The following is a 15,240-nucleotide window of genomic DNA, read 5'->3' as shown; positions in this document are numbered from 1 at the left end:
CCTTTATGGTTCTTTACACATTTAGTCTTCCTTAGCTTCAAAAGCTGGAGGCTTTCTGTTCTTAGCAGTCCTCTTACAGTAAAGAAGACAATTTAGCAAAATGTGCCTTTTGGGAGACTGTCCGTTTCTAACTTTTAAAAAATATCATTGAATATTAGCTAACTGGTTTACGGTAATAAATTTTGTATTAATAAGTAATAAATTTTGATTAGTGTAAATACAAGTTGCTTAGAGATTTTTGTTTGTTTACCCCCGGGTTCCCGGGAGATAGATCAGTTACACTGGCCCCAGGTTACAGAGGGCAGCCCTTAGATATTGAATGGAAGTTCTAGGTTCTATAATGTTTGTTGCCGAAACCTCGCCCCTCTCTGTGTCGTTCTTCGAGAACCTGCCCCCCCCCCCCGCAAAGAATTAAAGCCTTGGAAAAGCACCAAATTGTGCTAAAACTCCTGAATCTTAACCATTTAGAACCCAGTGCGGGTTTTTTTTTGGGGGGGTTTACAGTATCAACCTGAAAAGATCATAGGTTCATAAAGATTTCATATCCCTGTCTCTGTACCTTGGCACCTGCGAATATGTAGAACAGCATAAAACATGATTTTGAACGTTGCATCGTCACAAATGGAAAAAAGCGCAAAGACGTAAGAAGAATCGGGTTTATTTTTGTTGTTTACAACACCTAAGCGTTATTGGAAACCCAAACGAGAAGCCAAGCTGACAAAACGGCCGCAGCGCAGCGCGGTCGGGGTTCTCCGCAATGTGGACGCGCACCTTTAACTTGCAGTGACCTCCGCGTCCCGGCCCGGCATCCCGGGCCCGGCGCCTCGGCCGGGGCGGCGCATCGCCCCCTCCTCCCCTCCCGCGCAGCGCGCATTGTTGTCCTTTAGCGATTGGTTGTTGGACCAGAAACAGCGGTGCAGAGCCGAGCCGGGTAGTGGGGCTGTGGACCTGAATGCAGGTTAGCGGGCTGGCAGTGACTGACACCGGGGGCTCGAGGGACAGCGAGGAAGAGCCGGAGACGCCCTCGCTGCGTCCTCCAGGCGGCGTGGACCAGGTGCCCGGGCGTTTGCGGCTGTCGGCGGAGCTCCGGGTGGCAACCCCTCCCCCGGATCTAGCTGCCTCCGGGATTGGCGCAGGTGGGCAAGGCAGGGCACCGCAGACTGCCCTGTTCCCACCGAGCGGTTTCTCTCCCTTTCTGCAAGCGGGAGGCGCCATCCTAAAAAGATGTAAATATCCGAGCGCTGACTCCTGGCTGGGGCACCAGCCAAGTCCCAGAGCCGCCGCAGGGTGTTTTACATGAAAATGAGAAGCCTGACAGGATCCGTGCTCTAACTTAAGGCAGCTCGGTGATTAGCATGAGGCTGAGCGGCTTCCTGGCTTCCGGTCCTTCAATAGCTGTTCTGCGCGCTCGCGACCGAGCAGCGGTGCCGCCGTGCGGGTGGCGATCGGCAGGCTCCGCATCCTTGGCAGCCATGGCTCCCGTCGCCGCCGCGGCCAGTAAGTAGGAGCATGCCTGTGTAGGGGGGCACATGCGTGTCGGCGCGCGCGCGCACACACGCACACGCAGACACGCACGCACACCACCCTGAGCCTTGGAAGGAGGAAGATCGACGAGGCGCTGCAGTCGCGAGGACTCTTCCTGGATTCGGCAGGGGCCCGCCGCCGCAGCTGCTGACTGCAGAGCCTGCTCGGATCCTGTGCACACGCGCCCCCCATCCGAGCCTCTGTAATGAAGACTGCCTCCCGAGGACTGCAGGGGAGGCAGAGCCAGCCCGCGCCCGGGACTGCGGGCCGCGCGGCTGATAGGCCCAGGGGGACACGACTTGGACACTGTCATCCCCACGCCTCGCTCTGAGCCGCCCGGTGCGGAGAGGGTCTGCCGCCGCCCCTCCGGCTTCCCGGGCGCCCGATCCCGGGTCACCACCGGAGGCCTGGGCTTCCTCATTTGTTTGGGTCTTTTGTGCCGTGGCTCACAGTTGGCTAAGCACTCCTGCGCTGAATCGGGCCATTGTCTGCGCTCCCATTGCTTTCACGCTGCAAGTCTCGGCGCCCTCACCCCGCCCGCCCCCTCCCCGCCTCCTCCTGGCCGGGGAGCCTCCTAACGTGCCTTTCCCCCCAGGAATCTGGAAGCTATAAGCCGGGCGGATTGCAAATGAAGTGTAATGCATTGTGGGACGTGTGTAAAATCGGAGCCTTCGCCTTGGGGGGGTGTGGGGGCGTGGGGAGGGCCGGACCCGCCGCTGGCGGTGTAGACGCCGACGAGGAGGGGCTGGGAAAATGCGCGCAGAGTCCGCCCGGGTCGTGCCCGCCGTAGACGGATGAAGCCGCGTGCTGCGCCCCGGCGCTGAGGCCCCGAGGATCGGGGCAGCGGGTCGCCCTCCCCACCATGAAGAAGACCCGGAGCACAACCTTGCGGCGAGCCTGGCCTAGCTCGGATTTCTCAGACCGGGCCTCGGACCGCATGAGGTCCCGCAGCGAGAAGGACTACCGCCTGCACAAGCGCTTCCCCGCGGCCTTCGCGCCCCAGGCTTCGCGGGGCTACATGACATCAGGTTGGTAACCGTGTCCCTGCCCCCAGGCCGGGGCCACGGGGCGTGCTCCGAGCGCCGCGGCCGGGGTGCTTCCCCGGGAGGACGGGCGGTGATGGATGCGATAAGTTATGGGGAAAGCAGGAAAAAAAATTAGCTCTCATCCACCATTTTGTACCTCCGCAAGATCCACAGCAGGCCCTCTCAATATGGGGTTGGAGAGCTATTAGTTAGGTGAAATCTGGGAGGGGGACGTGCCGGGCGTTTTGGCTGCGCAGATAAATGACCGCCAGCTCGGGCGCCCAGCCTCCTTGAGCTTGTGGAAGAGCCTGCGCCCGCCGTTGCCCGCAGTATCGGTTTTGCTCGCTCCCGCATTGTGGCCAGTTATTATCATAGTGGGTATTTAAACAGCCTTTCTTTTTCAAAAGGGAACAGGTTCCATGCACAGTTCTGGATGGTTTGAGTCAGGGAAGAGGTCTCAGGCTGGTCTGCTTACACGCAGGGAACTGTGTTGCAGCCCACTGAATGCATTCGGTGGGGTAATGGTGTGTATGCGGATTGAACGCTCACATGATTTTGTGTGGATTTAACATATGTTGTTTTGAATCAGGTTATAAGGAAAGAATGGAGGCTGTGTCATGTATTTGCATGTCAGACAGGAAGGACAAACAAAACGGTGAACGGGAATGAAGGATTTCATCTTAAAACGCATAGAAGCATTTCTGAAGGCGCCGGTTAGTTGCCTTTGGAAATACAGCGGATGGCTTTGCTGTGTGACTTGGAAACCCAGGGATAAAATACTTGAAACGCTGAAGGAGGAAAATCCTGAAACTCTTCTCGTTGTTTTCTCCTTACTTACTGTCGACCACTTGTATGTAATGACGTGGAAGACACCAATTTTGGTTTGTTTGTTTTTCATTCTGAATGAATTCATTTTCTTCTAAACAAAATGTCCTGGGAAAACCGAGGTTATATTTGAAAACACATCTATACCAAATCACTCTAAATCCTGGGAAGATTGTTTTAAGCTTGCAGTTGGTACGCAAAGTCTAGCTCTACTATCTTTCTCCTAAAGCAGCAAGTTTAAAAAAAAAACAAAACTGGGGCTGGTATCTCATGCTTTAAAAATGTCTTGTGAGTGCATTTCCGTGAGTATAAAACCTAAATAAAATAACCGTCTTTTTTACTGCAAAATCTGGTGACATAAGGATGTACTGTCTTGGCAATAAGGCTCCCTTGATTTTCCCTGTCATGAAATGCCAGATTTGTAAAGGAAGTGACAACTACAGTTTATACTTCAGTAATTGAAGTCAGTCACTGCTGTGGTTGCTTTATTCTTCAGGCTGGTGGTAGTAAATTTTGAAATACACCTAAATCCAAGTGTAACCTCAAAACACGTATGTCCATAAACCCATGTCTACACTGAGTGTTCAGATAATCTCAGGTTTCATATCCTTGGGGTTTGAATGTCTTCATTCCACACTGAAGAGTTTCGCCTCTTTTTTGCCCCTCTTCAGGAATCAGTACTGATACCAAGAGTGAGGCTGTAGGAGGGCAGGTGGCCATAATGTCTTCAACAAACCTGCAAGACCCTGTAATGATTTCAGGCACGTTCCCATGGAGCCTGTTTTCGCCTATCTTGTCATAGCATCATTAAGATCACATTTTTATTCTTTGCTAAAGAACTTCTCTGCTATTGCCAGTTTTTCAAGGCGTTTTTGAGGGCTTGAGGAAGAAGCTTTTCATTTTCTTTGATTCTCTTATTTCTTGACTTGTAAATAGTAAGCTGGTCCTATGGGGATACTGAAGGATCAGTTCTTTCAGGTTGGTGGTTGTCTGTGCAGGTTTCATGTTAGGTTACTACTGAGAAAAGAAAACCAGAAGGTGGGGGAAGAAGAGCCGTGTTATTCATTCAGCATTTTATGGAGTCTCCCCCCACCTCAAGCAAAGTGCCTTGCTAGATTCTCATGGGGCTGCAGGGTTGGGTATAATATGGTTTTGTCCAAGGATGGAAGCTGTTATTTATTCTTTATTTTAATTATTAGCCAATATGTATAATAAAAAGGGTTGGGGCTCATGGAAGGATAAAGTAAATATTAAGACAAGCACATACAATGAACACTGGGAGAGTAGGTGGAATCTTTCTCATACACATCTTTTTGGGGGAGATTGAGAGTAGCTTGTCAATTTCCTTTTCAAATATGGTTCCTTTCCAAATACCAGTGTTGATAGTAATAGATGGTATACTGAGACACTTTGACATCATTTGGGAGAAGTTGTCTTCCCCTTAACAAATGTAAGAAAGTCCTCTTACATCAAGTTAGTGACTCTGGATACAAACAGAGCCTTTGTCACATGAAATGAAATAGAAAATGAAGCAGCTTAGAAACACATGAAGCTTTTCATACTTCTTCTTTCTGTTTGTCCAGTCATTTTGCCATAATAGCTACTAGTATTTAGCATACTTATTCTCAGTAAAAAGAGGTTTTTTTGTTGGGTTCAAAGGACAAGATAAGCTTCTTCAGAGAAATACTCAATGACTTGAAATAACTTCAGTGGAGACCGTTTTTAGAAATCCCCTCCAACAAATATTCCTTAAAAATATGGTGAAAGAGAAATCCCCTCCAACAAATATTCCTTAAAAATATGGTGAAAATCACTGTTTTTTTTTTTTTAACTTTAGGAAAGGAGAGGTCCTTGGAAATTTGAATAGCTGTCCTTTTGATCTGGCCTACTATCTCACAGTAGGTATTTCAAGTTTAACTCTCTTTACTTAAGCCAAAATTATAGGCATTCCATAATCGCTTTCTAATGAGACAGAACCTTTTCAAACAGTCTTTTTTCACTAATAAGTAACTACCAGTTTGAAATGTGATTTATAGCAACAGGCTTGACATTTAGCCTTGGCTTTTTCACGTACCTTTGGGATAAACTACACTTAAGCTCAAGAGGTTAGAGTAGACACATATCAAACCCAAGGAGATCCTACAAACGGACAGTTAGAGAATTCTGAAACTTTAAATTTTGAAGACCATGCCTTATATGACTATTTAAGCCCCTGATTCATGCTACCAAATCGAAAATAATCCTAAGAATTCACAGGCCTCCTGGCAACCAGCAAGTTCACAGGCCATGAGATGAGTTCATTGTTCATCTTGAATATTAATTTCCCAAAGGTAGTTTCTGAGCAGAAGGGGGGAAAATCTTGCCTTTTGTTCAAATCAAGATGAATAATAAAATGTGCATCCATGAGCTGAATAAGAAAAGGGGTTAGGCCAAATGCACGTGGGATTATTCTCCCACAGTTTCTAAAACTAGAAATTATGATATTAATTAACTAGAGAGAAAAGAAAACTCCCCATAAAGAGGCACATAGCTGTATAATCCTTAGGGCTTTATATATGAAAATATACTCACCTACCTTCATGAAATGATTTTCAAGGCACCAAACCTTTGTTAATGAAGGTGTTAGAACCTTCTCTGTCAGGACCTTGTGAACTGTGACCTCTTTATACAAATGATGCTACTTCACTTTCCTCTCCCCAAGCCCTGGGGATGGCCGCTTCTTTATATTTCACATGGCATGCCACCAAGTTTGGGGACATTTCATTGATCAGGACTGCAAAGTGATTTGTTTTCCACTATAAAGGTCCTACAGAGCATGTGCATAAAAGGCGTCCCCTGTGAACGAGACACCCCCAAAGTCATGGTACTTTTGGATGGATGTTTGTCATTTTAAGAAACAACAAGGCAGACAATTTTAAAGGATTTGAAAAGAAAGAAAACACAAGCCGCAAACTGACATCTATAAACCAGCTTTGTCTGCCGATCTAACTAATATAAATCAGCGGGGAGGAATGGCCAGGACGCCACCTTGATGAGTTATTAGTTTTCATTTTATAGAAACTAATTCTGGGGCACAGTGGATTGTGGGGCCCAGTTCCTTACGTTCTGTTATTTTGAGAGTTTTCTGGGAGTGGAGGATGGGCACCTGAGGTTCTAATCTGGGCCTGCCCCAAACCAGCTGTGTCCCTGGCGGGTAACATGACCTCTCCCCGTCTGGAATGGGCCCTCCTGGCCCGCATTTCCATTACAGAATTGGGCTCCGCAGCGCCTCTGTAATGGGCAAGCCCAGGATTTCTCAGCACTTACACAGAAATCGTTAGAAATAACCTTTGCCCTTTCTGCTTATTGGAGTCATGTGCTTCCGTATGTGGGGTGTGTGGGAATAGCGCTCATTTTGCAATGGAGTCTTATTTCCTGTCATCCCCAGATGTTACGTTAAGTGGCTGCATTAGGGCTTGTCCTGGTGACCAAACTAATGGGGGTGAGGGGACAGGGATGAAGCCCTGGCAGGTTCCGATCACGTGCAGGTTTTCATAAAGAGCATCCTGTTGCCTCCTTATACCTCCTCGCAGAGATACATTTCCAGCCTCGCTGCTCCAACTGTGCTTTCATTTGAAACTACCTGTGTTGACTCCTTTCATCAGGCCTGTGGAAGTGAGGAATATTACACTTGGTGGTGAATGACTTTATTCTTTATTTCCCAGGAGAACGTGAATGTGCTTACAAAAGGTCACCTCTCTTGGTATTTCAACATCTTTTACGCTCTTGTGAACGTTTTTATTTGAAAAAAGGAATATGTGTATATTGTATAAAAACCTTAGCATTTTTACACCTCCAGAGCAATTGTGGCTTAAATTCTCTATAGCCCCAGAGAGTTAGGGCAGTTCAGACAACTGTATGTTCTTTGGTACAAGATGGCTTATGCCGAGTGCAGCTATAACCAAGGAGCAGAGTCTGGTTGGATCCTTGCCGGTGGGTTCAGATGCCGACTTTTGCAACTAGGACAGGTTTTGTACATCAGTCATAGAAACTGCGTGATGCCTAGTCTATCAGGTTTAGAGTAGAGGTTCTTGTCGTTCGTAAGACTATAGACTATAGTCAATGCTAACTTAACCTTCACCACAGTAACATGGGAGAGAAATGGCATGGGTAATTTTTTTTAAGTAGATAGTGAACTTTTCCTTAAGTAGTTAATCCCCAGACTATTTTTATTTGACATTGGAATGCACAACCAGTTGGCCAGAAAATCCCATTGATTTCTACCACCTAAATATTTCTAAAATCTCCCCCTCCCTTTTCATCTCTGTTGTTGAAATCCTTCTGTTCTATTACAGTGTCTTCCAAACTGACCATGTCCAATTCTTGCTCTGCGGGTCCCCAGAGGGGTTTTGTTTTTTAGGTTTTTAATACCTCCTAAAGCAAAACTGGTCATGTTACTTTCCAACTCTTTTCAACATTTCTCATGCCTATGGGGTGAAGTCTGAGACCAAGGCTCTTCATGGCGTGACCTCCCCTGCTTTTCCCACCCCTCCTTCCATCCCTCCCCCACCACCCTACACTCCACGCTCTGGAAACTCTTTGCCTTCTGCAATATCTTGTTGCCTTTTGTGATTTATGTGACACCTCTGAGAGTGTGCTCGCCATCTTTAAAAGTCTGATATTTAGCTAAAATATATAAGGCTCATCCTGTTTAGCCTTCCAGAACAAGCTCATATACCCCTTCTCTTCCTAGAGCGGATCACTCATATGATGGTTGTTTTGTACTTGTGTTACAACAGCATGGTGACATTGTGTTGTACCTCGGGTTTACTAGCCAGTGAGTTCCTCAGTTACAGTATGTGTTTTATTCACATCTCTATTTTGCCAACAACCACAGAGCTTGACACATATCAGGGACTCAGGAAATATTTATTGGATAAATGAATAAAACATGGCTTCTCTTAAAAACTTGGTTGAAGAAATGTCTTGAACTCCTAATGTGCGTCATCCTTTTGTAACAGAAGGTTCTACTCTTCAAGGACTTCCTATTGTGGCTGGTAGGACCAGCTCTCAATGAGTTGACCATTAGAAAGCAGGAAATACTGGAATATAATCAAGAGTTAAGTGGGTTCTTCATGACATTCTTTTTTTCTTAAATTCCACATATATGTGCTAGCGTACGGTATTTGTCTTTCTCTTTCTGACTTACTTCACTCTGTATGACAGACTCTAGGTCTATCCACCTCATTACAAATAGCTCAATTTCTTAAGACAGGAATAAAGACACAGACCTACTAGAGAATGGACTTGAGGATATGGGGAGGGGAGAGGGTAAGCTGTGACAAAGCGAGAGAGAGGCATGGACATATATACACTACCAAATGTAAGGTAGATAGCTAGTGGGAAGCAGCCGCATAGCACAGGGAGATCAGCTCGGTGCTTTGTGACCACCTAGAGGGGTGGGATAGGGAGGGTGGGAGGGAGGGAGATGCAAGAGGGAAGAGATATGGGAACATATGTATATGTACAACTGATTCACTTTGTTATAAAGCAGAAACTAACACACCATTGTAAAGCAATTATACTCCAATAAAGATGTTTAAAAAAAAAAGTTAAGCGGGGTTGGTCGATAGGGTTGGTGTAAGTGGAATAGGACTTCAGAGGAGAGATGTCAATAAAAAAAGGTTGCCTGGAAGGAGGACTTACTTGCTTCTCGAAGGACTGGGTAGGATTTGAAGAGCAGAGAAGGCAGAGGACTGGGGGAAGGTTGTAGAAGCAGTAAGAACCAAGACATTCAGCTGGCAAGGAAAACGTCAGTGTGAAATTTGCCATACTGTAAATTTGGGATGTAACTAGAAATAATGTGTAGCTAGATCAGGTGGGCTCTTGAAATCTAGGTGGAGTTTATTGGGGTAGGAATCAGATTTGTGAGTTTGGGAGAGAAATAATGAAAGGAGCATCTTGGGAAGAGGTGTCTGGCTGTGGCTTACAGGATAGATGGAAGAGATGGGAGTTGGGAGGCTAGGGGACCAGCTGGGAGGTGGTTGAGGGAACAGAGGTTATCAAGCAGTAAGGTGATGAGGGACCACCCAAGAGCAGTGTTTTGCAACACTGCTAGGCATTAGCACACCACCCTTAAGAATTTGTAAACCATGTCCATATACTATCTGTGCTATTATTTAGTTAATATTTTTCTTTAACTCTACCCACTTTTATATTTAAATGGATGTAAAAGAAAAATTTTTAATTTTATATGAAATTATGGGTTTCATTTGACAATTATTTTTCTAACCCCCATTACAGTTCATATATTCCTATTTCAGTAAAAAATGATTCAACCAGGTACCACCTGAAATGCCCTCACATACCTGAGTGGTACTCATGCCTCATAGTGAAAACCGTATCCAAGGAAGGAGGGATGAGCATGAAGGGCAAAGGGAGCATCTATGGGGACCAAGGGCCTGGCTGTTCCTTTAAGTGACTGGATTGAAGAGGGGAGAGAAAATCAAAGGCGAATCAGAGATTTTTGTTGGAAGAATGCAATATGTGACCAGGAGGCTGGGGGAAATGGAGCAGAAGATGAGTTCCATGTTGGACGTAATGGTTTGGCTGTCCAAGCAGAGAGGTGGGCACTCACGTGACCGGTAGAGGCTCCAGGTATAGTTTGGGGGTCAACCACTTAGCAGTGTTAGTGAGAACACGGGAATAGTTTAGCTTTTGTACTTTATGTTCCGCTTCTTAGAGGGGAACAGGTGACTTGCTTATTTTTATTTCCAGCAGATGGAGGGTCAGTTGGATTCCATTAACATTGAGTCCTACTTAGGTTTCTGAAAACCTGGAGACTCAAGGTTAGGATTGCTTGGAGATCATCTGCTCTCTTTTCCTAAAAGTAAAGAGCTTTTTAATGTTTGGATGTTTTTGATTAGTGTTTGCATTTATTCAGAAGCTATTGTAGTGTTGATAAAAGGGATGTGCTTTTGGTATCTCTAGTTCTGGTTTGAAAAGGATTCAGAGCTATGCAAGCAGCAGCACAAAAGACTAGACCAGCTATGTAAATAACGTATATTTCAAACATCTGTCATATACCGATCTAGTTGAAAATTTATGGCTTAGGTAAGGCATATACACAGTTAAAATCTCCATTTATCTTCCTACTTAAATCCATGATGGCCCCTCCAGGCCAAGTTTTCTCTTTTTGAAGATAAAAGAGAAATATCTGGCAGGTGCCTGTGGGCATTAGAGGTAGCAGGGCTTAAGCCTGGCCGTCTCCTTCTGATGGCCACAGTTTCAGAGGGAGGACCCTTCTAGCTTTGTAATTAACACCCTCACCTCACCCCTACTGCAAGTTCCTGTCTAGTTGGTTCCCCTAAGAGCTCACAGACCAATTTATTGCTTTCGGCACATCCAACTTTTGCTTTGAAGTCATTTATTTCGTTATTAGGTGAAATGAAGGCTCTGCCCCAGCAATTGAGGTTCTGTGGATACTTGTCATTTTTTTTGGCTGTCCAGCATCTGAACCCCCTTCCCCTGTCTGTATCTCCCCACTGTTGTGGGTTGAACGTGTGCCCCCGAAAACCCCTGGTAACCCTGGATATGACCTTATTTGGAAATAGGGACTTTGTAGATGGAATTAATACGTGGTCGTACTAGAGTCGGGTGGGTCCTGAATCCAGTGTGACTGATGCCCTTATGAGAAGAAGAAAAGAGACACAGACACAGGGGAGACGTCCATGTGAGGATGGAGGTAGAGATTTGAGTGATGGGTCTACAAGCCAACGCAGTACAGGGATTGTTGGTGACTGCTAGAAGCCAGTGGAAAGGCATGGAAGGGATTGACCCCCAGAACCTCCAGATGGAAACAATCCTGCTTCTGACTCTTGGCCTCCAGAGCCGTGAGAGAATAAATTTCTCTTGTTTTAAGCCACCCAGTTTGTGGTACTTTGTTTCAGTGTCTTAGGAAACCAACACACTCACCTTATGGACCTTGGGGGGAGGCAGAACTTCATTTCTCTACGTGGACACCGAACTTGGCCGTGGAATTGATGTTCTGACGTGCCTGGCTCACGGTCGTGGTTTCACCAATTACACACTCCTTTCCAGACTGCATCTGGTGCTTGTGGGGCAGGGTAGGGGGGCTCTGGGGCACGTTCCCTGGCTGGCAGTGGTGTGGCAGCAAGATGGCATTCTGCAGGCAGTGTCTCGTGTGTGGCAGTGTAGGTGGGTGCCAGCTGCAGGGTTTGTGCTTGGCGTGACTACCGAGTTCCAAGCCCGGATCTCCAGGCCTCCCCGCAATCCTGAGTTACTCAATACTTTTCAGTAAATTCCTTTTTGGAGAGGCCGTGTAGCAGAGTGATTTAGAGCAGACATGTAGTCCAGATGGCTTCATAATCCAGCCTTTCCAGTACTGAGCGGGTAAATTTGGATAAATTACCTATTTATTCAGGGCCTCAGTTTCCTTACCTGCAAAATGGGAATAATAATTGTATGTATCTATGAGGTTCGGGGTGAATTACGTGAATTAATATGCGTAAAGCACTGCATTGGTTTCCGTGCATAAGAACAGAAGAACCCCAAAGGAAGCAAATAGACTCCCAACAGGATCTCAAAGTTGTCACTTCGGAGGATGCTGTCAAGAATAAATTGCATGTGACCTACACAAAGAAATATAGTTGAGTTCTACTTTGCAGCCACGTTGGCTTCATTTTGTAAAAGCTTCCAGGGTCCTTGTTTCCATCTCTCCAACAACACCCAGTTTCCCTCTTCCTTGCATCTAGCTACTTCGTGTTTAAAACTCAGTTCCAGGGAATTCCCTGGCGGTCCAGTGGTTAGGACTCTGCACTTTCACTGCCGAGGGCCGGGGTTCAATCCCTGGTCGGGGAGCTAAGATCCCGCAAGCCGTGCAGCGTGGCCAAAAATAAAATATAATCAAATAAAACTCAGCTCCGGTCTTAGCTCTCGAGGAAGCCTCTTTGGCCTGGTGGACTGTTGATTGAGCTGCCCCTTCCCGGTGCTCCCGTGGCACCCTTGTCCGCCTCTGACATCATTTACACATCTGTCCTCATCTTCTCGCCGGATCTTCCCTCTAGACTGTGAAGCTCTTTGTGAACTTGGCTCTAGTCTCACTTGGTTTTGTTCCAGCAAGTGCTAGGAATGTAGTAGGCATACAGTAGGAATTTAAACGTACAACTATGGGGACCCATTGTCTTGCGAACATTTCTGATAGTTTCAGTGAAATCTCTGACCTCTTTGTTTCACTTCCTTCTTTAACCGCATTCACATTCCTAGTTAGTCCCCTGGGGACTGATGATAAGCGGCCTCCAGGGCCCTTGTGTCCTATCAGGAAGCCTGATCCATTCACACTGGGCCAAAGGAGTGAACGCTGGGGCGTTTTAGATATCCACCGGGTTGTACATATACAAGCTCCTGTTTTGGAATTCTAAAAATTCCAGCATGGATGTTCCATGAAAAAACAATATAGCTTTTTGGAATCCACCGAACTTCTAAGATAAAACATCACTTTAGATTGGATGCTGGAGAGCTTGTAGTGGTAGTGGGGCTTCCTGTGAACCTAAAGAACTCATTTGAATTTTCATTTTGATTGGTGTTAAAATAATTGAAAGGAGTATTTGGACCATCTTTCCCCCCCCACACTTGCTAAGTGGTTATTTATAATGAAGGCAATGGACAGCTGTTGATTATCTTAAAACAAATAAAAAGTTTTGAAAAGTCCACTTAGCCAAGGACTTGAACATGCCCGGAAGAGCCGAACAATGAAGATGGCTGTAGTGTCAGGTGGACTTTTCCACATTTGTAATAGTGGCTTCTTAGGTTCGTAAAGTGCCTTTATGTAGTGGCAGAGCTTTTTGATTTAGGACTTTGAAGTCAGACAGGACATCGGTGTCCTGGCACCCCCCTGCTGCCTGTGTAATCTTGGCAATATATCCTCTGTTTCTCATTTATAAAATGAGGATACAGTAGTATCTAATTTATAGTTGCTATGTGGATTAAATGAGCAAATGCATGTAAAATAATTAGCAGAGTGCCTGACGCATAGTAAGAACTTAGTACATTTTTGCTACTGTATTATTATTTCTTTGGGGACATACCTCTACGAGAGTGACCCATTCCTAAATATTTTACACCTGAGGCTGTAGAAGAAGGGAGATGACAGGCGACTTGTCCAGGGTCGGGTAGAGTTAAAACAATCAGAGTTCAATCTGATTCTTTTTTTTTTTTTTTTTTTTTTTTTTTTTTTTTTTTTTTGGCGGTACGCGGGCCTCTCACTGCTGTGGCCTCTCCCGTTGCGGAGCACAGGCTCACGGGCCCAGCCGCTCTGCGGCATGTGGGATCTTCCCGGACCGGGGCATGAACCCGTGTCCTCTGCATCGGCAGGCGGACTCTCAACCACTGCGCCACCAGGGAAGCCCTCAATCTGATTCTTATACTTTGGTCCTCATTTAATCACAGATCAAATATTTCATTACCTATTGATTTGGGTATGTGGTCTTCTAAGAAATCCACAGAATTATTCATTTACCTAAGGGGGCTCACTTGTTCTGGAGTTTCCATCTTAGGAAGCATGGTGGAGAGTCATTGTATATTCAGTATTCCTGTGAGTTAGAAATCTAAGAGAACTTGGCTTCACCTAAAATCAGGGAAATGGTGCCCTGTCTAATCAGAGATATTGACTTGGACTTTTCCAAATAAGGTAAAGAGAAAAAGCCTCTTCCAAGGTTATGGTTGAGCTGTGTGTTTGTATGCGTTTGCGTTTGCAATAAAACGAGTATCGCAGAAACGCAACGTGAGGAGGGAAAGCTGGGAGGCTAAGGTACATCTTTCAAGGGCAGCCCAGTGCCTTCTCTCCTCCAAATCAAGTGCATGTTCCTCCCTTGGTGAGCTTTAAATAGTAGTGATGGTCCCCTGGAATCTCAGGTCAGCACGTCCCCCTGGGTTGCGGAAAGGGAGTGCCACACTTTGGGATCTGCTTTTCACGTGTTAAGATTTCAGCAGCTTTCCTTCTAGCAGATGGTTTGGCAGCAGGACTCGGGGCTCTGGGATGACAGCCTGAGCTGGGGGAGGAGAGAGGGTTTTCCCTCCTCCGAAGCTTTCAGAGCTGCCAGCACCTCCGCTTCACCTCACCGTAGAGACAGACACGCCGACCCTGGCCAGCCGGGATTTGGGAATCCAAAGCTTCCTGTCTTCAACACGTTGCCCCTCCCCAGTTCTCCCTGCCTGCAAGTCCAGGGGAAATAGCTCGAGAAGAACCTCAAGTATTGATATATTAAGCGGCTTGCCTTCCAGGGTTGCGGCCGACTAATTAAACTTCAAAAGCCTCCTCTAATTCTAGAGCCGCAATATGACAAAAGCCTTGGCTTTTGCTGGTAGAAGCATGGTTTTGGGAGGTGGCAGATCTTGCTTTCCTGTATGTTGTACCCTGCTTGGTGTGGGTGGTTTCAACATGTGGAGAATTTCAAAGAACATTTGTTCAGGATGCCAAAGGCAGAGTACATGATGGTGTACCATCCTGAGCTGAAGGGCCAGAAGTGGAGGTATGCGCTGTCAGGTGCCACCGGAAGTGGGAAAGCACCTTCTCTCCAGTGAAGCTGTGCAGAGCGTCATTGGGCTGGGGCTGTGCTGAGGGCCTAGGAGAGCTGTGGTTAATCCTTACACAGTGCTGTGTAGACAGGCCCTGGAAGGTTTCTGTTGAGCCTGGCCGTGGGAAGCCGGAGGTCAAAGGTCCTGGGCCACGAGCACAGCCTTCCTCTGTTGGTCTGAGGACATGCTTCCTATCAAGATAACAGAGTTCCTGTGTGCTCCTGAAATGTAGACATGAAGAGGGAGCCTTTTTACCCCCAATTCACTTCCCCCACAAGGAAGGGAACCAGGG

At 46.5% G+C, this 15,240-nt stretch overlaps 1 protein-coding gene across 1 annotated transcript in view; it reads left to right on the top strand.

Moving 5' to 3' along the window:
• The first annotated feature begins 2,386 nt into the window (after positions 1 to 2,386).
• STOX2 (storkhead box 2) overlaps positions 2,387 to 15,240 on the top strand; it is a 102,149-nt gene continuing 89,295 nt past the window's right edge. Inside the window, exon 1 of the mRNA XM_065900030.1 lies at positions 2,387 to 2,552. Coding sequence (XP_065756102.1) covers positions 2,387 to 2,552 — 166 coding nt within the window. The remainder of the gene's footprint in view (positions 2,553 to 15,240) is intronic.

This window comes from Phocoena phocoena, chromosome 21 (genome assembly GCF_963924675.1).
Source record: "Phocoena phocoena chromosome 21, mPhoPho1.1, whole genome shotgun sequence".
Classification (NCBI taxonomy): Eukaryota; Metazoa; Chordata; class Mammalia; order Artiodactyla; family Phocoenidae; genus Phocoena; species Phocoena phocoena.
This window is presented reverse-complemented; position numbering and strand designations above follow the sequence as displayed.